The 26821-nt window shown below is 39.4% G+C and overlaps 1 protein-coding gene across 4 annotated transcripts in view; it reads right to left on the bottom strand.

The window, feature by feature from the left end:
* Window positions 1-26821, bottom strand: part of syt1a (synaptotagmin Ia) — a 154541-nt gene that overhangs the window by 31124 nt on the left and 96596 nt on the right. For all 4 annotated transcript variants that reach the window (XM_034133398.1, XM_034133397.1, XM_034133400.1 and 1 more), the window contains one exon: window positions 10727-10921. In XM_034133398.1, the coding sequence (XP_033989289.1) occupies window positions 10727-10892 (166 nt within the window). In that variant the 5' untranslated portion in view covers window positions 10893-10921. The remainder of the gene's footprint in view (window positions 1-10726; window positions 10922-26821) is intronic.

Below are 26821 nucleotides of genomic sequence, written 5' to 3'. Positions count from 1 at the left end.
ACTGTGTGGGCCTGACTGGAGAAATTACACAACCAGCCATCATCTGTGTCACCTACCACCTGTCAGATACTTGTCTCTACAACTCAGTGATGTCTGCTGCCATCCCAGCACACCTTCTCAGCCACAGACAGCAGACACACACACACACACACACACACACACACACACACACACACACACAAACACAGCGATGGGAGAAGTTGGTTGCTTTAAGTAGCAAGTAGAGAGACAACATAAAAATAATGAGACCTCGCAACAGACTTCTCCCTTCAGCAGTCATAATCGTTGCTCTGTCATTCTACTCAGCAGACACCAAACACCTGGCAGCCCATCCCCCATTTTAATAGAGAGGAATAACAAACAAATGAGCCATTTTATGAGCATTATTTATTTGTTTCATCAATCAATCAATCAATCAATCAATCAATGTTTATTTATATAGCCCAATATCACAAATGTTACATTTGTCTCAGTGGACTTCACAGTTTGTACAGAATATCAGTATGATAATACGACACCCTCTGTCCTTAGACCCTCAGATCGTACAAGGAAAAACCTCCGGAGAAAAACCACAGTTTAAAGGGGAACATGGGAGAAACCTCAGGGAGAGCAACAGAGGAGGGATCCCTCTCCCAGGACGGACAGACGTGCAATAGATGTCGTGTGTAAATTGAAAAGATAATACATTTACAACTACAGTCCAAATGTTTGGAAATGCATGTGTTTCATCCCTGTTTTCTCTTCTGAAAAGCAAAGGGAATACTTGGCAATTTGGACCGCTATATGTGGAAAATATGCAATTACGAAGAAACAAATATAAAGTATATATTTTCTTCCATAGAAAATGTCCTTTCAGGGAGAAACCTAATAGTGGTCATAAATCCAACTAAGCAACTGATGAGTCTAGCCAAGTTATTTGAAGACCTTTATCTGAAAAACCCCAAAAAGACCCATGAAAACAGAAAAGTATATTTCATTCTATCTCTCTGGGGTTTTTGTTCGCCAGCATTCATCTGTGGTTTCTTCGCCAAGGTCCGTGGTTAGAGAGAGAGAGGGGAGAGAAATCGATGCTCTGTTGACAAAATCAATAAGCACTCTCCTCCAAGGAAAAACAGTGAGTGATGCTCTAAAATAACTTCAGGATCTACAGCTTCTGCCTCGCCCCGGAGCCCTGTGCTGATGGAGGTGACACTGGATGGGACTCGTTTACAATGAGCCATCCAAAACTGACAGTTTCCTTTTAAAACTTGAAAGTATTCTGCAGATAAACTGTGGGTCAAGGAGAGGGCTTATATCTCAGAAACATAAAAAGAGACTGAATCGCTATCGGCAGTCTTGTGAAAAGACTATCAAAGTTAAAGATTGAAACTTATATTTCAATTTTCCTTCTACGTTTTAATAAAGATATGACCATTTAGAAGTAACCATAACGTATGGCTATATTAACAGTTAACAGAACATGTATTGATGCTTTACGGATCAGTTAATTGTTGATCTCCAATTCAAATTAAGTACCACCAAATGTATTAAACAGCAGACTACGAAGATTTAAAAAACTTTTATAGGTGACTTATTCACATTTATAAGTGCAGACTCAATGAATTACAGTAGAAGGGAAGAAACACATGACTTTTTCCAAAAGATTATAAGTCAAAATGTCAGTAAAATTGATTTATACAGTCAGGCAACTCTAATTTTGGTCTGTGTAATTGTTTGTAGCTGATCTAGATAGCGTATTTAAATTATTTATCGACTAATTAAGTTAATAAAGAACCATTTCAGAGCATTTAACCCTAACTTGGTAAAGAAGTTGTGGCTACATTTCCAGGTTGCTTGTTGTTTTCTTTTTGAATCCTGCATTATTAAAAATGGACCACTGAATACCTCTAAATGGGGGCATTTGTTTCCAATACCTCTGATACTGTGGCACTTTTCAGCACTTGAAAAACGACTTTTACCTTCCACATACAAATGCAAACACAGTATTTTTTGTTTTTTAATGGAAGTGTCGGAAAAGTGACAGGTTTGTAATTCAAGCCAAAGCATTAAGCAAAAACTGAAGTAACTAAGAATTTCCACCCAAATTGAAGTTTTTATGACAGAAATCACAAGAAACACACATTTACCTCTCTCTTTCATGAACCCAAAATGCTTATGTAACTCTATACTAATTCTTGCATTTCATCAAAGCTCACGACGTCTGATGGAATTTCATTTAGCCAGTTACAGTGCAAATCAATGAATGAAGCCCAGCCCTTATTTCATTCATCAAGCGTCCCAGCTAGCAGGGAACGTTCTCACAACTTTGGCTAACGTTACCTACAGGTTCTAATAATGTTTTAAATAAACGTTTTAATCTGATGTTCAAAGAACCTTTTTAGGATGTTTATTATTTCAAATAATGTTCCTATAAGGTTTAAGGTTGACTAAGAGATAACGTTTTAACTGCAACATTCAGAGGATCATTTGAGGATGTTATTAAGGCCTGAGATGACAGAAAGTTTTTTATAAAACGTTCCTTTAATGTGATATGTTAACAAAGGTGGAACGTTTTGCCTGCAACATTCTAAGGATATTTTTTGGACGTTGTTGAGGTAACACAGTACAGATGTTCTTTTATAAAACATTCCCTCAATGTTACATGATAACAAAAGAAGAACATTTTCAAAGCAACATTCAGAGGATGTTTTGAGGATGTTATTGAGGCCTGAGATGACAGAAAGTTTTTTATAAAACGTTCCTTTAATGTGATATGTTAACAAAGGTGGAACGTTTTGCCTGCAACATTCTGAGGATGTTTGGACGTTGTTGGGGTAACATCACGTTCCTGTGATGGCAAATATTAACATGTTCATGGTCAACGTCAGATTTATTTCTAGAGCGCTTTAAAAAACAAACTTGTTGCATTTGTTTGAAAAGGATGTTTTAAAAAATCTGATGTCACTATATTTTCCTTTTGAAAAAAACAAACAAGCACGTAATTCATGATAAGCTGTAAACAGATATTGCATGTTTGCGGTGGCATGTGTGAGTTCTCAGATAGACATGTTTGGTTCTCAAAAAATTCTGAGAATGTTACCATTCATTGTTCTAGGAATGTTTTCAGCGGGACGTTTTATTTTGGTTCCCAGAATGTTCTGGAAATGTTTGGTATAACCTTCTTAAAATGTTTTTGATAACTTTCTTAAGATGTTTTTGATAACATTGTTAGAACATTATGCCCTACTATTCTTAAAACGTTTTCAGTGGGAAGTTTTAGTTTGGTTCCCAGAATGTTCTTCTGAAAGGTAGGATAACGTTCTTTAAAAACATTCTTGAAATGTTTGGTGATAACCTTCTTAAGATGTTTTTGATAACCTTCTTAAGATGTTTTTGATAACCTTCTTAAGATGTTTTTGATAACATTGTTAGAACATTATGCCCTACTTTTCTTAAAACGTTTTCAGCGGGACGTTTTTGGTGATAACTTTCTTAAGATGTATGAGCGCATTGAGACAATGAATAGGATGTATAAAAACGAATTTGCATGCCAATATTCACTCACATGCACTTATAATCCCACTAAGGTATGTAGGCCCACAGTATTCATAATATCATATGTGTAAAATATCAGAAAATAATCACACTTTTTTCTGACTATAAAGGTTGTATCTCGTATGTAGGTTCTAACTGTTAGATAAGCTATCTGGCCGTGTGTGGTTTGTGAGGGCTGCGTATAAACAGTATCTGCTGTTTATGTATATTGGATAAAAATCATTATTGCACCCTTTAGATTTGAGACCGACAGACATATAGAAGAACGGACCGACTGTCACTGCCCGTCCCTGAAACCCCTGTTAGTGTTTGTATGTTTTTGTTTCTACTGTGTGTGTCTCTCTCTCCCCCCCCTGCCTGCTGGTCTGCTCTACACGACTGGGAGCAATCTCCAATCAACCACACCTGCAACCTGCTCATCAGCCACACTATGAAAGCTTGCACTCATTCCCTGCCGGATTGTTGCCGTGAACGGTTTGTTGCGTGCCGCTCTAGCTTTTTCCCAGCATATTCTTTGACAACTTTGCCTGCTTTTGCCTCACACTTATTTTTATGTCTCTCCCAGGAGGAATCCAAGGCCTTCCACACTCCCAAGACCAGCCAGGCCTCACTACCCAACCTGGAACAACTGTCTCCCACTGCCGCCATAACCAACCTCCACTCCCAGCTCCCCTTTTCTAATAAACAAATGTTACTTTCACCAGCTGATTCCGAGTCTGATTCTGGGTCCCCTCCAGTACACGTGACACCGACAGTGACTTGTACTAGCTGCTGGTCGCATTTAAAACGATAAATCACGTTATCCTACTCTAAAATAATAACATTCTGGCAACATAAAAAAATCTAACTTGCAGCTGAAAACGTTTTAAAAATAGTAGGGCATATTGTTCTAACAATGTTATCAAAAACATTTAAAGAAGGTTATTACCAAGCATTTTAAGAATGTTTTTAGAGAAAGTTATCCTACCTTTCAGAAGAACATTCTGGGAACCAAAATAAAATGTCCCGCTGAAAACGTTTTAACAACAGTAGGGCATAATGTTCTAACAATGTTATCAAAAACATCTTAAGAAACTTATCACCAAACATTTTAAGAATGTTTTTAGAGAACGTTATCCTACCTTTCAGAAGAACATTCTGGGAACCAAAAGAAAACCTCCCGCTGAAAACATTCCTAGAACAGTGAATGGTAACATTCTCAGAATGTTTTTAGAACCAAATATTTCTAGCTGGGGTGCGTCTTCCAGTGAAAGGCCCTTTTGTGTTCCTTAATTAAAGAAACCCGAGTCCCAGAAAGCAATAAAAGCATCCTCTAATTAACTACATTGTGTGAGTGTCTTTTCTCTTTTTCTCTCTCTAGAGACAGGGAAATAGAGTTAAAAAAGTGAAAGAGAGAGCGAGAGGGATTATGGGTACCACGCAAACTGCACTTCAACTCTGAGCACTAATCTCTTGTTCCGCAGAGCTACATGGCGTGGTAAATGGAGTTCCTCTAATGGGTGGGTTGCGCATGATGAAACCCACGTTGGCTGTTCCTCAAGGATGAAATCGCTTTTCCGCGCTGTCATTGAACTGAATGGTGTCGGAGCACTAAACAATAAGAAACCTTCAAAGTACAGTGAGTCACATTTGTTACACTATACTTTCTACAACTTTGCCTTTGGGCTTTTCACAGTGTTTGCTTCTACTTTGGGTCCAAGGATAGAGGGAACTATATTCTGTTATTAAAGTAAATTTGTGATTCTGGACTTTGCCATTGACAATGATTAATTTGTCAAACTAATGTCATAAAGATTGCTTCAAGTCTTATTAGGGTTTCTCCTCTTACTCAACTCTGTATTTATAGAGGATTTCTGTTGCACATCTCCTCCTCTAGATAATAAATAGCACTTTACATTTGACAGAAAGTTTTTATGAACTAGATGGAGGTTGATGGATGAATTCAAAGGGTGTGTAAGTGGGTGTAATATTGCATCTTGGTTATATCCACTTCCTGCAGCCCACACTAATCCAATGTGACAGGACCCTGTTGGTCAATTAACCTTGACATTATATCTTGTTATGCTTATGAGAGCATCACTGTCCGTGCCCTTTCCCCGCTGTGGCTGACTTAAGAGAACCGTATGACAGCAGCTTGGAGCAACTGGTTACATAGAAACTGATGATAATAATACTGTATTAAAAAAAAGTCCAGTGTGCCAGTGTCTCCTTTTATACCAAAAAAAGACCGATCCATTATTCTGAACATTACTAGAAAATGAAAACCCACTTACTGGAAATCCTATGAGTGAAGTGGCACTACATTAACAGTGCATTATGTGGATTAACAACAATAGATCCGATAACACGAGATGGAAGAGCACTGATTGTAATTTCCAGGCACAGAGAAAAGTGCAGTTTAATGTGGTGCCTGAAGAAGAATGGACAGCTCTTTTTATAGCTTCAGAGCAACGGCATATTCAGAGTGAGTGAATGATTTAATTCTACACCTTTAGTTCAGCTAATTTGGCTATATTGTGGAGTTTTTGGAACATGACATGTAGGCATCAACTTCGGGGAACGCACTATTGGGAGATAATTAGATTACATTAGGTATTCTTTATTGATCCCACATTGCAAAATTGTTTTGTTACAGCAGCAGAACCTAAATCCAGCCCCACGTCTGAGGCACCTTCTTTTACAAGAGATTTTCTTTCTCAATGTATTTTATTACTCAGAGACCCTGTTTATTAGCCACAAGAAATGGAAATATCTCAACAAACATTAAATGGATTTCCCAAAAGGAATTGTAGAGACACTCGTATAGTAAAACTATTGAATAAATTGCCATTTGAATGTGTAGAAAATATTCTCAAAAGGGGGCAGACATTTGAGCTTTCCATAAGGATGGCTGTTGTCCAATAGCTAGATATCGTTTAAGGGCTAAAAGAACTTGGAAGACAAACTGGTCATATTTTACTATTTTTAAATATTCACGGATGGAAAACTATGGCAAATTGCAGAAAAGTTAATCATGTTTATACAAGCTCCAGCACAAGGAGTCAGCATATATATCTGACTTTTACATTTACTTTTGATTCTGAAAAGCTGAACAACTCTCTGAGAAGATAGTCGACCTATGACTGCACTCGGAGGGAAGGGGCTGACCAGCCCCTCATGGTGTCTCCTTGCAGGTAAACTTGTGCACGGCGAGGGCAGAGAGTGGACAGCCAGGCGTGTCGCCAGAGCAGCAGGCAGGAAGAGACCACTGCTTATCCTCCACCGTAATCCTCTTTAATAAACTCTGCTGTCTGCTGACTGTGAGCCGCCACAAAGTCAAACAAGTTGTGACACATTCAGGCTCTGACATATATTTCTGTATTTTTCCTTTGCGTCATGTTACACTACAATGTTTTTAGCTGCAACCATCAGCCTTATGACACTCCTGTTAGTCAGCAGTAAGAGAGAAAGACATTTTCAGTCAGTCCCAAAAGAGTTTCCGTCCTAAAATGTTGTCCCAGAGTGCACAAGATAAAACGTTCTTGTATATGTCATGTTGTGGGACACAGAAAAAAACTAAAAACAAAGGAATTAAAATCAAATGGATTACTAAAAATGTAACTTTTTACAAGGCAAGTTCTCTTATCTTTAAAGGGGACCTATCATGCAAAATGCACGTCTTTTATACATGAATATGTGACCCCGGTGTTCCAGGGAACTCACCAAGTGTCAGAAAACACAACCCTCTCTCTTTTCCTCCATACCCAAATCTCTAAAAACGGGGCTGCAACGGATCTGATACAGACTGATGCAGATTTAAACATTCCTCTGACGTCAGGACGGCAGAGCTGACCTATCAGGGGAATGAGAGGTTGCCGTGGCATGGTAACAGCATGGTAACACGACGCTCGTAACTCGGCCCCCTCCTTTGCAGGGGGGCGTGGTCAGCTGCAGCGCATGCAAAGACAGGGTGGAGGAAAGCAAAATAGAGCGAAATGAGGCATGGCTAAAATACATGATCTGTTTGGTATTTTGAAAAAGAAAACGTATAAATATACCTTATATAGGTATGGCCCTACAATATATTATTCAAATATAGCATGATAGGTCCACTTTAAATGATGCATACTATGACCACCAGAGGGGAAACTTTCAATGTTATCTATTTGCAGCTTCTAAAATGTTTCCAGAGACCACAAAGCCCCTGAAAAAAGAAACTCCAATATTTATTTTCCTTAAATGTCAATGCTTGTGTGTGTTATTTGCAGTAATGGCTGGTGGAGCCAGCAGTCATGGATCAAACAGCTTCTGTGCTCAGAGGTTAATTGTTATCGGGAAGTAAAGCCTTGGGTGTTTAGAAAACTTACTAAGAAATTCAATACGCTGGTTCCCTCAGAGGCAAGCTCTCCGCTCAAAGAGAAGAAACCAAATGGTTTAGTGTGATTACACATTCGGACTTAGGTGTGTGTGTGTGTGTGTGTCGGGATGTGTGTGCTCATGTTCCTATGGACTTGGATGGCTTTATCATTCACAAATTGATTAGACAACTCCGACATTTTTGCAGAAGGAATGATTGTTTTTAAGCAACACAATCATATTAAAATTATTATGTTTGAATCTGGTTCCCATAGTGGGTGCGTTATCTCTTTTTCTGCTGGAGCTATTTTATTTAGTGACTTTGTTATTTGAATATAATACAGTTTTGTACTGTGGTTGAACAAAAAAAAGCAATTTGAAAAAGTTAGCTCAAGCCTTCTTTCATTATTTTCAGACATTTCATAGACAATTCATATCAATGAACAGATTAATTGAGAAATTCTTAACAGAAAAGTGAATAATTGTTATTTGCAGACCTGCAGCTCATCGAATAGGATATTTAAACCCTAGCAAAAAAAATATTTTCATGAGTTCACCAAACTTTATCTTTGGGACTGTTTATAGCGAAAAATGAAAGAAGGCAGACAGAGCGGGAAGGCTGAGTCTGCTAGTTTTCTGATGAAGGCCGAGACTATATCCCCGGCTCAGAGATATGTCGTGCAGATCCTGATGGACAGAAATTCAGCAAAAACGTAGTCCAGTCAGAGAGCCTTTTGCGTCCAGCCTCAAAGCCTAAAGGCTTAAACTGGGTTATAAGCCCAGCAGAAAACCTCCTGCAGGAACATTGGCTGAGCATGCAGCGTCTCCTCTTGCATATTCCTCGTTAAATCTGCTGCCTGACTTTCTCCAGACAATATCGATATTCCACGGAGTAAACAAGTCTTTGGGCATTCATTATTAACTTGGTGCACTGGGGAGCAAACACTGCCTTTGATCGAGTGGATGAGGTGAGAAAACAGTAATTTAGGAGCCTGTGTAACAGACAGATATTCATTGGGGAGCTCTCGGATGACTTTTCAGCCTAGGGTACACAAAAGAAGACCGCATTATGTTTTTCTTCTCCAGATTGCAATGTCAATACTTCAGATGATTTGAAAAGGGTTATCAGGCCTTGCTAGATATGGTGGGAGTAGCAAAACATCTGCAATAGAGAGGTAAAGAACACATCAACCTTAGAAGCCCTGTATCTGAATCACAATACCAAACACGATCTTTTTTATTCAGTCTTTCAAAAGAAAATGCGCTCGGATTGGTGAAATCCATATGGAAGATTAAGTTGTCTGGCTATAAACTAGGTGTTTTATTTTGTAAATATCAACCAAATTCAAATAAATATTACTTTATGTAAGGGGGATTTTTTTATGCCACTATTACACATCTGGAAAAAAGAACATGCCCATGGAACATGTTATCATTTGCATTTTGCAACGAAATAGGGCTTCTCTTCCACAGGTGCAATTTCCTGTTGTGAAAATCACTTCCATCGGCATTTGAATATATTTATGTATAGATTTTTGCTGAATGCTGATAGTCTTGTATCTCCAGGCAGTGCTCTATCCTGAATGAACCATATTCTCATATACTAAGTACTGTTCAAATGATCCATGCACAAATATACAGTTGTGGAAGTATTTGATTGATAGATATGATGTGGAACATAGTAGACATCATAGAACTAATCTCACAGCAATTGATAAAACCAGTTATGCATAATTTATCATGTCAAACACTTGAATTATTGTTGCCAGATGCGTGTTTAATACTTCAAGAAGTCATTCAATGCGTGAAATATTACATGTATTTTGTTGACTCCAGCTTCAACTTGGCAGATGCATTTAACTTATTTTATTTCTCCTGATTCAAATGTCTTTTTTCAATATTCAAGGTTTTGTTGTCTTGTGCGTCATCGACCAGTTCTTTAGCACATGAATCATTTCTGAGTCATGGTCAGAGTAAAATCACACTGAGTGGATTGAGTGGTGTGAATCAGAGGGAGTGTAATTATAGACACATCACAGAGAAAACAGCTTCAGTGACAGGTGTCAACCCTGCAGGGTGGGTTATATTATACATTTATTTGATAGAAATGTTTGAAATACTCAGTTTGAGCAGAACAATCCAGCACCAGACACTTTTTTACATTGCTATGGACAGTCTTGCACTAATGTACATTCCCAAAGATATTGAAGTTATCTTAATGTGTGAACATGTGTCTGTTGATTGTGTATATATAGGATATACATATTTTATACATATTTTTATTTTTATATTCGGGATTGTGGGAAACGGTATTTCGATCTCTCTGTCTGTACACACAAACTGAAAGATTGACAATAAAGTTGACTTGACTTTGAACTGACAAAGGTCGATACGGGGTCAGAGTTAGTATAACATCAAGTTTTAAATATTAAATATTTGTAATACTTTCTTGCAGCCCTCTTTTTAAATGAACAGAAATAAAATTGAGTCAAGGTTTTTTTTTTTATACTGGATAGTATTTGATCAATATTAAAGTTATTGTATAATTCATTCACTAGTGTTGCAAGAGTATTTTAAGCAGTCTTTATAGTGTGTTGCTCAAGTTTATGTAAAACTAAACGTATTATCACCAATGAAGAATTGATTGAATGAATCTAAGTTAAAACAAGTGTAATTTTGCATCTCTTCATGTTATTTTCATTATGTCTTTAAACAAAAGTTAAACAAATGTTGCACTCCAGTCATGTGTTGAATACCGGTATTTCTTGGGGCATTTATACTAAATCAATGGTCAAAGAAGTTGCTTCTTAACTTGTTTCCACATGACCATTATCCTAGAGAAGTTAGTCACACTTACATTGGATTTTGTTCAGCTCATTCATGAACTTGTCCTTCAGCTTGGAGAAGTCCTCGTCCTTCTCCCCGGTGCCCGGGCCGGTGTTGGTCATGTTGGAGCCGGCTATGGAGGCGGTGGTGGAGTCGGGCGCCGGCGCCGCCAGTGCTTCCCTCCGACTCTCGGTCATGGTGGCGGTGCTGGGCAGCCAGGCAGATACTGAACAGAGGAGGGAGGGGAAACAGAGTGGCTTAGATTTATTTTCCTTGCCGCTGTGACAGATGCATGTCAGAGGCAGAGCGTGTGAGCAGCTGCTGGCTCAGGCTGGGTAAACATCAGCTGGGGTCCAGGATGAATTGGCCAGTACGCTGAATTCAGAACAAAGCTACTCACTCATTGCTTAAACTCCAGATTAGCATCACAGAGCAAAGATAAAATGATTATTTATTACTGTTGTACAACACAGGCAGTACATCCTGGCACTGCTACCGGCTTAATTGAAGCTCGGGGAAGTCAGTACAGTAAATAAGGTTTCAAGGAAAGGAAGAGTACTATATCTTATCACACCCTGCTCTCTGCACACAGCAGGTGTGTTTACTTTACATTCAGGTGTTTTTGTGAGGGGGAAGAAGGAAACCATGTATCAGTAATGTTAAACGGTGCTCTGTGTGTGTGTGTGTGTGTGTGTGTGTGTGTGTGTGTGTGTGTGTGTGTGTGTGTGTGTGTGTGTGTGTGTGTGTGTGTGTGTGTGTGTGTATGTGTGTGTGTGTGTGTGTGTGTGTGTGTGTGTGTGTGGATACAGTCAGTATTGTACTATTTTGCGCATGCTTATCATCACTTCTCAAAGAACACAAAGCTTCCACAATATGTCCATACTGCCTTAACAAAAAGGTGTCAACTATGACACTAAATACTCCATGGCATTATTGTGTTACGTGTACCCAAAGATAAACTGATAAATAACTTTTTTGTATTAAATGTCTAAACATTTTGAAAACCGATCATCATAATGTCTTGATTTTTCTGAGCAGCGGCCCGTAATGCAAAGAGCGTAGAGTTCATATTTAGCATTCATTGATTGATAAAAAAAGAAAAGAAAAACAGTTGGTGCCTCGTTTTATTTCATACACTATTAATTCATTTGTTTTAACTCGATAGGCAAACTGTGTTAACAAGTATGTAATGAGAAAACAATTCAGAACAATTGTTTTACCTATATGTTTATAGCATTAAACAGCATGTTTGAAATTGGGAGGCTGAAAAAACATTTAATATACATATATATTAAAACTAATGATATTTATCTATACAAAAAATGTAATTGAAAAAGTACCTCCAACAATTATGGCAATTAAACTACATAAATGACTGTTAGTTAACACAGGTCCTTTATTTCCCAGTGTTCTGTATTACTTAGTGTCATTCACGCAGGACTGCCGGTTAAAGCTGCAGCATCGTGACAAATGTGCTGCAGACACAAACTATTTATTGTCCACTCCTTCTGTGCATGTTGTAATTTGGCTCTGTCACCATAGCTATCTAAGTGGATAATGGCATACTAAAGTTGTGGAATTGTTCCACTAGTACACAGTGAAGGTAAAATGCCTGATTCTGCTCCTTTGCCACAGTGCAGTACTCATTAAAGTTACATTTTCCCGTGAATAATATTGTTTGTTAGAGGGAATTGCACTGGTGCCGGCAGAAAGGTAATTGAAAAATCTAAATGTTACCCTGAGAAGAGCCTCTAATGATATCCGTTTCTAAACCTCAAAGAGCCGAGCACAAAGTGTGTCACCAGTTCATTCTCATATAATCTTTTTTTTTTTTAAATGGGAGAAAAGAACGTTTCAGAGCTGAAATCCAATTCATGCTTCTCTAAATGTATAACATTTGGTTTGCAGATGCAGCAAGGCCATTTGTGTGAATAACAGCAGAGATATGAACTGTCTCTGCATCATTTGTGCTCCTCAAAAAAGTTTAGCTGTATCTGGAGACTTTCTTTCAGTTCTCCTGAATTCATGTACAAAGCTGGTGAAGAATGGATTGTTAGCTTCACAATGATCACTATGATTGTAGTTGCGGGGGGGGGGGGGGCGATATCTGGGAATTCAGTCTGGCAACCAGCCACAAACCTGTTCTGTGAAATCTAGGTTACCACTGCTACTGCTGAGACTGGTGCCAGCAACAAAAGGCAGTCAGTGGGTTTTTGAAACAAAGGAAACTCATTTGTGCAGAATTGATAGGCCATTGAATGCAGTGTATACAGTAAATACAATATATTAATGTATTTTCTTGGAAGGAACTTCAGTCATTAACTTCCAGATGGTGCCAAGTTTTCTTTTATAACCCTTTTAATGAATGTTCACCAGGGTGATACTTGCATAATATTATGCTGCTTTCATTTTGTCTAACAGAATAAACAAGTGGGTCTCATCCTGTTTAACTTACTAAATCATTTTCAAGGCTCTATATGAGTGTACAAATGTCACTTCAGCACACAGCTCCATTGAACTGAAATACTGTGTTTTTGGGAGAATCAGCATTTTGAAATAAAGTTGAAATCCCTTGTGTTGGTGCTCAACTCTGCTAACATCTTTTCATGATAACTAGCTGCTGCTTCCCAACATACTGTGAGAGCTTACTGTATCACCGCGCTCTGCAGCTGTGATTTTAACACTTCGCTAACACAACATCTCAGTCTGTCACCAACAGATATTTTTTTGAAACTGCTGCAACACATTCTTCCAGAGAGAGAAACACTACAGTAATGAAGAAGTATAATCTTAGAAAGAAAAACTTAATAGTGATTTCACTTTGTGTAAAGAGTGGCAATGAACCTTCTCCTGCCTTGAACAAAGCTGCCATTGGTTACCTCGGCCCTCTCAACCTCCCCCTTTGTTGCTCACACGCCTACGCATGTCCATGTTCACTCAGCCTCCCTTTGGACTCCCTTTGAAATGCTGCAAGGTTAGTGTGGGGGCTGAGCCATTGAGAAGCACGCTTGGCAATGACAGGGATACTTCAACACAGGCGAGGGACTTTTAGGGAGCACAATGATGCTCTGCAGAGTGCATGTGGGAGGCTTCCTCCATAGAAACATAATTGATCGTGCCGGGATGGGGGGGCGCACATAGGCTTTCACTCAATATTTCCTAGCGAGCTTATGTCTGACGTGAGGAATACAAATGCAAACAAGGTGGTTCACTGAGCTTGTACAAAGATGTTTAATATATAGGAATAATTACCATGTAGAATGCATCAGGTTGTGGGGGCAAATTGTTATGTAAATGATACAATTTCCAGAGAATCAGAGACCTTTCTGAATGAGACGTGCATCTGAATTAAAATAATGCTCCAAGCTTTCTTTCATTTTTTTCTTAAGGATCGTGTACGGCTGATGCGTCTCAATCTCCGAACAAAATGTAAAAGAAAGCGATGGTGTGTGTGGAGGAACACCCATGGAGTCGGTACGCTGCTCGCACCAGGCTTCACATCACCGGCGAAAATGAAACATTGTAATTCAGCTCATATTTGCACCTTAATGACTACTTGCCCCTTCAAGCACAAGATGACAACTTACATATTATCTCCATTGTCCGCAGCAGCTCACAGCAGGCGGTCCACTTGAAGAGCGAGTGTATCAGAGCTTATTTATCTTTATGGAAGAACCTGACTGCCTCCTTGACCTTTTTACCTTTCAGAGAGTAGTCATCAGTATGTAATCATACCGTCTTTCCACTGCAACACTAATGTAAATGCCACTTTTATGACCTACTTGGACGACAGCTTTGAATAATGTTCTTTTTTTTTTGCACAAAATGGCTGTGCTTTCTTCTTACAGTTGCACTAGTAGCTTCTTCTCTAATAATGAAATGTCAATTCTATCTTTAAACATAGTGAACTGTGGGTAGGGCTGCACAATTAATAGTATTTTTATCGATATTGCATATTCAAATAGCAGGAAACACAATATTTGTTGATGGCTAAATATGTTAAAATACCATTCTGAGATATCAAAGCCTATAAATCGTATTATACAGACTAAAGAAAAAACATATTTGTTTAGTACATATCATCAATTTCAGTAATATCAGTCAAAATAGTCAAGATTCGTAAGATAACACATTTTTTTCATGCAGCCCTGTGTGGCAAAATGCCTATTTTAGAAAAGAAATGATATACATCTAGTAGTCACTACAGTGGGACTGATCCAACCCATCACAGTTATTTCCACCTTCACTACGCTGTGGGACAAAACACCGCTTCCTTGCTTCCTATTTTTTGCTATGACCATCTCTCTGTAGGTGTGCCGCTCAGGTGCAAAGTCCCAACCCAATTACAGGACCGCCAGATGGCCCAGCGGGTCCCCACCCCGCGGGGGAGGCAGGCACACAGCTCCATCCTCTCACCTCTTTCCCTCCACCTTCCTCTGGTGCTCTCTCTTCATATCTAACTAGGTCAGCTCCCTCCGTCTATCCTCCTGCTTTCTCCTCCATCCTGCTTTCTCCTCCATCATCCTTTCATGTTGCTTTTCCCCTTCCTTGGTCTCCTCCATCAATGGATCTCCACAGCCTTGTCAGTGATATTGCCAATTAGGACCATTTCTACAGAGTTTTCTTTTTAAATCATGCTGATGGAGCGGTGCAGGAATGAGACATTTAACCCTCAAATGAGTTGGCATTTACCACATCTGATTCCCGCTTCTTGAAGTCTACTTTTTTTCTTCTGTTTAAACAGCTCAAAAACTAGTATTAACATATGGAGATTATCTTGCAGATCAAAATGTGTAAGCATAATAGACGTGTGTTTATCAAAGATCTTATTCTCTGCAATATTCCTAAATCCAATGGAAAAAAAACATTGCTTTTCGTTGAAGGAGCCCTCGTGATGCTAACTCCAGGGTCAGCCTAGAAAAGTATGTCATCCCTGCACCATTTATGGATCGATTGAGCAAATTTGGAGATGTTGAAGATGCTCCCCCCTTTTCTTGAGCTCAGATTTGGACAGCATGTAGGTATCATGTGGATTGCTCAGCTCCTCACTGGTTCCACTTTTGGCTTATTTTCCAGTGTGCCGGGTGTTGCATCTCACGCTGTTTGAGGAAGTAATAAACCTGCCAAAAATCAGCCCAACCGAGGTCTAATGCCCATTCCGTCACCAAACTCAATACATCCCATAGATCACAGCTGAACCGTGCTGTACAGTAAGGAGAGCCTAACATAGATGGCCTTTTGCCAATATAATTTCCCTCTTGTTATTTGATTGGGTTTCATGAGTTAATCACCCAGTAAATTACCAATTAAACCCATTTTATCAAGAATTATCTGCTAATTGTCGGGGGGGGAAATGGTTTGGCAGTTGTTATATGTCAAACCAATTTACACCAATTGAGTTCATGAATGCACAGGCACCAGAGGAACATCGGATTGAGTCAATAAGAAAAGTCATAAATAAGTTAAATATATTTATATACATTATATTTATATACATTATATATATTTGTTGAAAAAAAGAAGCTTTATCAAATAATTGAACCATTCTCTAAGTGCAGTAAGCAAATTGGTCATGTCAATGACTTCAGTAAAGGCAGAGTTTTTACTTTTTAAACAGGAGCAGACTCACAGTAGAGGGTCATTAATGTTTAGTCAAAGAAAAATCCAAAGCATGAAGAGACTCACAAATGCCTCCGTAGTGCAGAGATCAATAGTCAGGATCAATAGCAGGGTTCTGACTAAAGAGTCAGACCCACATGAAGACTCTTCTCTGGACTCTATTACAGCAGCTGAAATGAGTGCACATATTTGATTTGAATCCAGAATTAGTCCTTTGTACTCCGCTCACAATAATGAATTGCTAATGAAGTCATATAATGTGCTTTATGACACTAACCGTCTTGATTATTTACCGGTAAGTTGCCAAGAAATTGTAAACTATTTTTAGGTTTATTTACAGTTTAAAGAATGCTTATTCCTGTTTAAAGTATCCTCAGGAAGAAACGTAGGCAGGGCTTTTTTTTAGATCTGGATAAAAGAATAATAATATAAAGGACACTTGTTTGATCCAAAGGGAGTGCTGGAAGTGTAATACCGATAAATGACACAACATTAACTCAAAGCAAATTAAAACTTGAGATGCATGCACAATAGCGTGCTCGAACTGGGGAGATATTAAGCTGGTAAATTAGATTTAAAAAGTAATTCCATGCTTTATAGACCATTTTATTATCCAACAATTATGACTCAAGTAATCTTTATTGAATGGGATTTTGCTTTGTATGTGGCATACATAGAAGTAAAGTGCCCTGCAGGTCTGCCCTTAAAACTATGTGTACACTCGGTAAAACAATCTGTTATTGGTATAGCTTATCTGCGGTATATGTATGTGTGTATGTATACAGTATATGTGTATGTTGCATGTTTGTATATGCATACTGTATGTATTACAAGCAAATATATTCATTTAACAACATTTCTGATGAATATTGGTGTTTGAGGCTCACTGGCAGTGAATGTAGGGGACTATTTTAGTCATTGTTATTGTTTTTCGTTCTTTCTTTTTATCTTTGTACATATAAACAGTACAAACAATCTCATTTGTATATGAATATATACATTTTGTTTACATTGCTAAATGCCAAACCTTGGTTATGCATTGTCGAAACTTAATAAAAAGATTATTGATCAGAAAACGATGTACTGTAGTTTATGGCAGAATTGTTAACGTGTTATAAAGGGTTCAGATCTTACCTCCTGTTGTTGAGAAGTGCTTGAATTATGAAGAGCTCCTTTTACATCTCACAAAAATATCAATGTTTTAACTGCTGTATTTTAAATTCTGTGTTAATTTAGATTATGGGCACATTTTAAATAAAATAACAATAGAATAACTTGAAAAAGTCATTTATTTCTCAGATTACAAGCAAACTAGAAAAAGTAACGGACATTTGCAGATGGAGTGTTAAGTATTTGGCAAGTGCTTCCCTAATGGCAACCATTCAGTTAAGTGAATAACCAAAGCTAAATCCAAGAACATGACTACTTTGTGCATTAAAACGTAGCTAATGAGTCTGTTGGATCAGCCTAGTAGAAAAAGCATTCACGTGTGAAGCCCCCACCTCGGATGAACTCTCAGATTCCTCTCCCTCTTTCCTGTCTGTTCTCTCTCCATCAGCAGCAGACTAATTGTCATGCCATTGCTGTATCACATGAACAAGAAAAATACATATTTTATGGAGTCTACTGGCAGCAAACACAAGCCAAATATTAAACCTGCTCAGCCCAATGAACTGACAAGAACATCAGAGGAAGAAAACTCCAACTAGTTGAAATGATGAATGCAGTGGAAATCCTGACAGTGCTGCTAAACTTTAGTAAAGTGCATGAGGAGGACAGGAGTTAGTGAACTGGCAAATTAATGACTGGCTGTCAGTCACCACCATCTGCTGGAAACTCATTTGCGAGAGGATTCCCAGACATTGTGGTCAACCATAAATACACACAAGGAGGGAGGCTTTTATGTATATAATAATAATAAGTCACGTAAAGGATTGTTAGGTGAGCTGCCTGCAGAGATAAAAGGAGGCAGAGGAGGCCCCGGGGCCACCTTCCCTTGTCCAGTGCAGCCTCTTTACTCACCTGGAGCCAATCTCAGGGGGTAATGGAACTGGAAAAAGTTATTAACCCCGCTTTGCAGCAAGGGCATGACAGCTCTATTAAGCCAGTGCACAAAGATTCCCCCATTTTCAATTACTGCTTCCAAAGCGCGGAGGAAAGTTAGAAAAAGAAGCCGGGGAGAGGGACTCAGGGGCCCCAGAACTCAGCGGCTCTTATCATCTACTCTTGTTCTTTGTACAGAGGAGGTCTGACACACCGCCGAGTAGTTGGTGGATATGTTCGGTCTGTTTATGACAAACATCGCACACCCACTGGAAAATGAGTCTGTTAGCCCGGGGCTGAATGAGAGGCAGTGCAGCAGAGAGGAGGGTGAAGAGTAGAGGAGAGTTCATACTTTGGGGAACTGAATCTGGCAATAAATCATGTTTCTATGATTAAAATCAATATTGAGACTAGGGCTGCACAATTTAACAGCAAAGTTATTGAAGTCACAATTTATTTTAACTGTATTAAAATTGATATGTTTACCTAATATTTATTTATTTGTTTATTAATACAAAATCTTCTTCATTAATGTTTTTGTTGTTGCATTTTGGAGCTGCGAGGTGTAATTGCCCTCAGGGGGATAAATAAGCCTATTATTTAATGAAGGGTAAAAAGACACACGAAGCGGGCACTTTTCCAATTATTTCATGGGATAAATAGGGTTTCCATTTTGTGATATAACATAATTATTCCTTCTCAAAGCATTGCTACACTTCCAGATTCCAATCTAGTGTTACATGTCTTTTAGTCTTACATTAATTGATTTTCTATCAAAAAAGCAAAGCCTTCAGCAAAGAAGAGAACATATTTCACAATCTAAACTCATTTAATTTAAACATTTAGCTTTGGTTAGCCTTCAAATGCACATTACTTACAATTCACTCACTCTGCAACTGCTGGGGATCTGTACGGCTCAACTGCATCTCGACAGCCGTCTTCTTTCACTACAGTTACTGGCTCTTTTTCTGTTTCCCATTACAGATACAGTTTGAAGGATCTTAAAAAACCCGCCTCCCACATTTAGCGACTGTTAGCCTTGGTTGCGTGCTTAGTTTGCAGCGAGGCTGGAGGGGGCAGCGGGGAGGGGGTCGAGGGTCGGGGCTAATATAGCAGCGCCTGGGGAGTGGTGTCTGTTGGAATCAGTCTGATGTAGGAGGCGGGGCCAGGGGCCATGCTGTGACTACTGGTAGGTGAGTCATACCCGTAAAGGGAGGCTATTTGGGGTTTTAGCGTTCAAGGACTGACCCTTAGAGCAGGGCAATAGACTCCTAGGGGCTTTAGAGAGTAAATTCTGTAAATAATCTCTCATTTATATATCGGCTCATCTATTAGTCATAAGAAAGGATAATGTTTTTGAGTACATACTCATGCACAACATCACTTTGATCTAATTTACCTTCTTAAGCTTCCTGCCCACTCTTTCACGCCTGCCTCTGCAGAACCTGCCCCCCGCGGGGCACTGCCACAGATATCCACACTGACACGCTTTATCAAGGCAAATAATCAGGAGGGGAATTATTCTGTGAAGTTGGGACTTATACAAAAGGCAGCAACTAATAGAATACTAAAGGTCATTAGTGTTAAGTAATGTTTGAGCGATTTCATATCTCTTATATGAATGTATCTAAATGTACACAGCCTTAAAGTTTATCTCCCCAAAAAATATATTCGTATTAACGTGCAAAGCTGTCTGCCCATAACTGATAAGAGTTAAGACAGTGTGCTTTGGTATGCAAGGTCGAGGAGATACCTATTTTCATGACTAGGATTTGTGGAGCCATCGGAATGACTCATTTTGAGATAAAGATGTTCATTGCTGACCCTGTTAAGGATAAATGGGGACAGAGAATGGGTGTACTTCAGTATCGATGGTGCCTTCAAATGCGACTGCATACTTGTATATGCTTGTATTGTATATTTTCAGTTTCACCTTGGCCAAGCCTTTTAATTGAACTACTCGGTATCGTCATCAGATCCAGTTTCTCACAATTCATCGTTGTTTCCTGGGAAATGTCCATGGAGAGGAAGTGGGAGGTTTTGTTTCCTGTTCCTTGTTAGTTGTTTCCTCGGTTACAGTTGACGTAGCAGATGGAGCCGCTGCACGTCCCTACTTGTTGACATAGCCCTTAGTCATTGTCTACGGAGTCCATGTCAAAAGACACGTCCCTAGAGCTGTTCAAGTTCTCAAACAGACGGCCCTTCAAGTGCTCTTTCCAGACACTTGGCAGCTGACCTTTTAATTCTGTTCAGAGTGTGGAGTGTGTGCAGTTTACTGATGATGTTGTCTTGAATTGGCGCTTGTCACTAGAAAAAGTGATTCAAAATACATGTCATTTTGTTCTGGGATTGATTATGAATGCAGACACAGGCACATTCTTTAGAAAGGCTTTGTTGCTGCACACCTCACAATATTACAACAATGATGGGGTGAGGACATAAGGACTTTAAGCATAGTTTGAACAATTTGGAGAGATTATCATGTGTAAAAGAAGTGCTTTGTTTCATAAGGGCTGGTCCTCAAAAGCATTATACATAAGAGAAAAATGGCACATTTTCTAACTATGCAGGTAACTTATATAACAGCGTTAAAACATATATAAAAGTATTTCTGTTCTGTGGTTTTCGATATGTTTTGGTCTAAAGTTGAGGTTCTTGTATAGTATCATCTTTTGATTGTTACATTGTGAAGTGATTCTAAATGCAACAGGAAGCATTATTTTAAGCTTTGTAGAGGCATCTCATCCCACAGTTTCCCATGGTCTGATAAACGTTTTCCTGCAGTAGCCCAAAAACACATTTGAACTTGTACTGCCATTTTCAGAGAAAAAAACAACTTATCCACTCCTTATCTGATTTCCTACTTAAAAGTGGAATGAAGTGAGTTTCAAGAGTATATGCTGAGAGGCTAAACTACACGGTATCAGACCCTAATTCAGTTTGGGTGATTTCCGAGGTCACCAAACATCAGCATTCGGATTCAGAGCGATGGAATAAATCAGCTGGTGAAGATATTCTTCACCACAAACACCTACTTCCTGACTCTAATTGACACTTGCAACAGATTGGTGGTCTGATTTCACATTTGAGTCACAGCATCCATGAAACCCCTACTTTTGAATACGCACACAATCACACACACACACAAAGCTGACAGGTTGCGAAGCCCATAAAGGTGTCGGAGTGATGCGAGAGTGTGATTAGAAGGTGACAAATAATTCAGCTTTGGAAATAACAGTCCAAGTGTCACCGATCTGCCATTTTAAGCAGATGTGAATAGATAATGTCGGCACAATGGGGGAGAATGAGATGATTAGGCTGATTACGTTTTATATGCTAGCTTTCGCATTGGCGTTCTGACTTAAACCCATAATTCATGCATCTCCTCATGTTGCCTGTTTCCTCGCACACTTTGATGTGTTCCCTTTCTCCTTGTCCGTCCATTAGAGAGCATTTTCCCCATTGGGTATCCTTTCATACGCCTACAGGCTCTCCAATATTTAATGGATGGAAATTGAGGATTTGTATCCACTCTTAACCATCACAAATGAACACAGCACAGCACACACAGTGAAACGAGTTTAGAACCATCCATGTAATATGAGCAATGGGCATGTTATATAAACATAGAGAGGCTAATTGGCAAACTGTACTTTGGGGACCATTCGGGGACCTGAACAACCAAGCCCCAAAAGCCAGGTCCCCATGGACTGATTTACTGTTGCCTCAATGTCTGACTAGCTTAATAATTGTCATGAAATAAAAGTAAGCTGTGCTCTTTGTATCAGCAGCACAAACTGACAACAAAGGTACCTGATGAATATCCAGTGAGAGGCATTTGACCTTTGAAAGAGGCAGCAAAATAAAAGATGCCATCATTTTCTATCTTTGAACCCGAGTGAGCTGTCAGATTGGATCTTGCTGGCACTATCATTTAACACAACGTGCGTCCCTCAATCATTCTCCACAGTGCCATGGTGGCCTGAAGAGTGAGACTCAACTCATCGGCAGTCGTGGCAGTTTGATAGATAACATTGTGAGGGTGACATTGAAATAAACAGGCATTGTGACCGACAATCTTTCAGCCTATTGTTTGCCATCGCAGACATTGCATTAGCATGACTTTAGATTTTCTGGAGAAACTGTCATTTACATGGAGCTTTGATCGCCGTGACCACAGGTTGTGAAGAGCTCCAGTGGTACAGAAAGAAGGAGCAGGAAGGGGAAAAGAGCGAAAAGACAGATGTGTCTGTATATTTCCTTCTCTGATATATCATCATCTCCATAGCTCAGAGATGGGCTATGGCATATTTGTTATTGGGTTTTAGCTACAGAAACCTCCATATGGCACACACTCGAGAGGCAAACTTGATACCTTCAAAGAGATTTCTATTCCTGCAAGTATCAAGTCTGTAGAATGGGATACGATGCAGGCATATCAAGACAGCCCACGGAATTGGGTTGAAATTGCTCTTGAATAATACAGTCTGCGGCCATGAAAGTGCGATATAGAGACGGAGCACTAAAATGGATGTCTGCCGATATACAGAGGGTAAAAATGTGACAATATGATCGCTGCCTGCATGCTTTCAAAAGGTGTAAAGTTGACCCTTGATTGCTCTTTTTTTTCTCCAAGCACACAAGGTCGGCTGGAACCAATTACTATGTTGGTTAATTGGTTATTGTTTGGTATATAAAAACTGTGCAATTTGATATCTTTAAATTGCTTAGAACAAACCAATGCACAGTGGTATACAGTAATACACGTGAAACTAGCAAAACCTGGCATTTCAGAAGGTCAAACAGCTTGAAAGTTTGGATCTCTGCTTTAAAAACGACTTTAAAATATAATTACGTGACTATTATAACTGCTGTTGTTAATGAATTGCCAAATCCTTTCAGCTTAACCTGGGATTTTACATGCAAAGCCTTTTCTTTGAGCTTTCTCTCGCCTCTAATGTAGACATCAGGGTGCAACACTTCACTAACTAACCTCTAAACTTCACTAACTAACCTCTAAACCCCTATAACCCACTCACTACTAGTGTTGACACTTGGAGACATACTCATCATGATCTCAGTTTAAGCAGACACAAGACTCCAACCCAAACATCTGGTATGGTAGTTCCTCCAGGAAACAGCCCACATGATAATTATCTCTGCTGGCTGAGTCCGAGACGTCCATGCTGCCCATGTCCTCCCAACGCTTCACTGACTTCTGCTTCTGCATGGTCCTGTGATTAAAGTAAATGAGGTCTGTGGGGTTGGATTTTTCTTTATTTTAAATCAAGACGGCCAGTTTTAGTAATCATCATTTAACTGAGTGTGTTTTTAATATAATATGATCCCTAAATCAGTTATTTTATCTTTATGGGGAGCTGTCCGTGGTGCTGAAGAGGCTGCAGAGAGGCTTCTCCGGTGAGGAAAATGATCTTCAGCTGGAGCAAAACATACTGAATGGAGCTAAATGACCATTGAATCTTTCTTTGTTGTCACGGTAACTTAACACTAACAAGCAGTTTGATGTAAGGGAACAGCTTGTTGATTTTATTAAGTAACCCAGAGTTATGATTTATGTGTTACTGTTGTAGAGGAAAGACGCTCTTCATACTTAACAAAGACAGACATGTATGCATCGTGACAAAATAATAAAAAAATACTAATTAATGATGACTGTTTTGTGATTTAAACATATCTTAAGGGCTAATCAAGTTCATATTTGGTAGAAGCACAATTTTACATTTTTACGTGGCTATATCCTGTAGAATAAACAATTTGTTAAGAAGTGAAAATTAGCAATTTAAGGATAAACCCTTTGCGATGAACCCTGTCGTTTTCAGTGGATCCTTAGACACAAAATGCATAAACATGAACAAACAACAACTAATGAGCCCACATTATAAGAAGGGTGGAAAACAGTATAAATATTTTCGTTAGAACAACTCCTCTCCTTCCAAGAATGTTTCAGCAGCCATTTTGTACAAAGTTGTGACTTTGTTTGGCTCTGCCAGCTCAGTTACACAACACTTGAGATTAAGACCTGCCTCCAGAGAAACCCTGCCACAGAATTTGGAAGTAAGTAAACTCTGATCTGCGTAACTTTGCAGAGAACTGCATCTGACACACCACCCTGTCACAGTGGATCAGGCCCCGGCCCAGAACCACAGACACATCCAATTTCACTGCACGTCTCAATTCAAAGCAGGCTTTTGAATCCTCCGCCTCCCCCCACCAGTGAAAACCTCCCTGTCATGGCTTCTCATGAGTCTCTGACTTTACCTTTCCCACATCTATAGCCGCTCCATCAACACCTTTCTCTAAACTAAGTACAAACATTAACACATGAATTCAAATCACTTGTTTGCTCATTGAGATGCAGAACACAACCTTTCACAGATGACTAACGTGATGAGATGCCTAACAGATGCTGCAAACACTTAAGCCTTTTGTCTACATACTTAAATCCAGAGCAGAACTATGAACCACTCTTTAAAGTCAACGTGCTGAGGATTAAAGGAGATAATTAAAAATGCTTAGTGTTCAGGGCAAAATCAACAATTTTGAGTTTTAGGGGGAAATGTGGTTAACACCGATGCATATTCATTGTATATCCAGGTGGGGAACTTTACAAACTTACCTTCTTGAGGCTTTGAAGCCAAACTTATCAGATTCCAATTTGAAAACTGTCTTTCTCCCCACTTAGTACTTAGATCAAAATAGAATAAGGCCTGATTTAAGCCTAAAAACGCAAATCACCATTACTTTGTTCCATATAATTACATCTGATACAGAATTAACATGTCTTTAAGTGTTTCTGTTGGATTTCAGCTCTAATTACAAGAGAAGTGGAGTTGTACGTAACAGATTGTTTAATGCAGTTTAAAGAGACTAAAGCTGAAGACAACATCATGCAGGTGCGTCTCCAGTGACGACTCTTAAATCGGCAGTAGAAGTGTAATTCCTATTGATCCGAGTCTGATTGAACAGCTCAGTGACTGGGGTGTTTGGCTGGAGAAGCGAGTGCCCCCTGAGGGAGATAAACAGGGCTGCAGACACAGAGTGACAGAGCTGCTGCACTATAATGGAACAGGGAGGAAAGAGGAAGCCGGAGGAAGACTAAAGAGCTGCCTTTGCCTCTGCTCAGGTCGGATCACACAGGGCTGACTCTGGACTTGTACTGAGTCTGAAGGGAACTGGCTCGGTGGGAGAGACATGCCTCTGAGAGCAATTAGGGGGCCAATTACTTTCTTCTTATGGAGGATGGCATGTCAGGGCTCGCCAGCTTCAGTGTGCGATTCTTCCTGACAGCCGTCCCCAGCAACAATCTACACTGACGCTTTCCATTTTCCCGACTCTGGGTAGAAAGCGCTGCAGCTGGAAAAACTCTAAACAACAACACAAAGAGGAAGTCTAGAGGGGATACTAATCCACCACTATCAATGCGTTTGGCAGCTCCCCATGATGCACTGAATAGATCTATAATGAGGAAATGAAGCATAAGCAAAAGCAGTCAATTGTCTTTAGCTGTTTACCACCCTGTCAGTTTTGGCCTGATTTGTCTAAATGTCTTATTAAAATCAGGACACTTTAATTTAATTAACTAAGCATGGGTGCTATTTGATAATACAAATTATGAGACGTGACTATGTGAGGCAGGATGTGCTGCTGTGATAATTCTTATTTTTGGTAAACAGCAGGAGATTTGGGAGGTGGAGCTGGATGGAGGGATATTTTCCCAGTGAGACGTCTCACTGGTGCCAGTTTGGCACCAGCTTAATGCCAGTCAGCCTCCACTGGGCCCCGGCAAACAGTTGTGTCATTCAATTGGGGCCCAATCCGATCAGACAAAGAAGAGGCCGGCACACCGCCGCCACACGGAGCCAAACTCAAGGGCCCAGCGGAGGTCAGAGCACACAGAAACACGCTGTCCAAACCCTCCCTGCTGGACCCCGACTGACAGGACTCGTGTGGCGACAGCATTAGGCTGCAAAGTAGCATTAAAATGACACTTTCACACACATTCCTTTTCACTTTTCAAGGTCTGAAAATTAATTGTCTAACTTTTCCAAACTCGTAAGTACATTCTGAAATCGTTAAATAAAGACAGTGAGGCATTCTTAATTATCACATATTTGTATACGTCCCGAGAGTCTATTTTAATGTCCCCGGAGTCTTTTCTTAACTAGAAAAAAAGTATCTGCTTGTTAAACAAACACCCTCATCTTGGAATAATCCACAAGGCAGAGTTTATTAAGGGCCATAGGCAATCAAACACTGCATTCAACAAACAATTGTTGACTGTAACTTCATTTGACCAAGCAAGGCTATCTTTTCTTTATTTTGTTTCTGTTGTTCAGGTAGTGTTTTATTCTCTACATGTCCTTGTTATAATCTGACTGTGTGTGTTTTCATGTTAGCAATTTACGCTGCGATTGGGCCATGTCTCTCTCCAAATAATGTGTCT

The sequence above is a fragment of the Trematomus bernacchii genome, unplaced genomic scaffold, assembly GCF_902827165.1.
Source record: "Trematomus bernacchii unplaced genomic scaffold, fTreBer1.1, whole genome shotgun sequence".
In the NCBI taxonomy this organism is placed as follows: Eukaryota; Metazoa; Chordata; class Actinopteri; order Perciformes; family Nototheniidae; genus Trematomus; species Trematomus bernacchii.
This window is presented reverse-complemented; position numbering and strand designations above follow the sequence as displayed.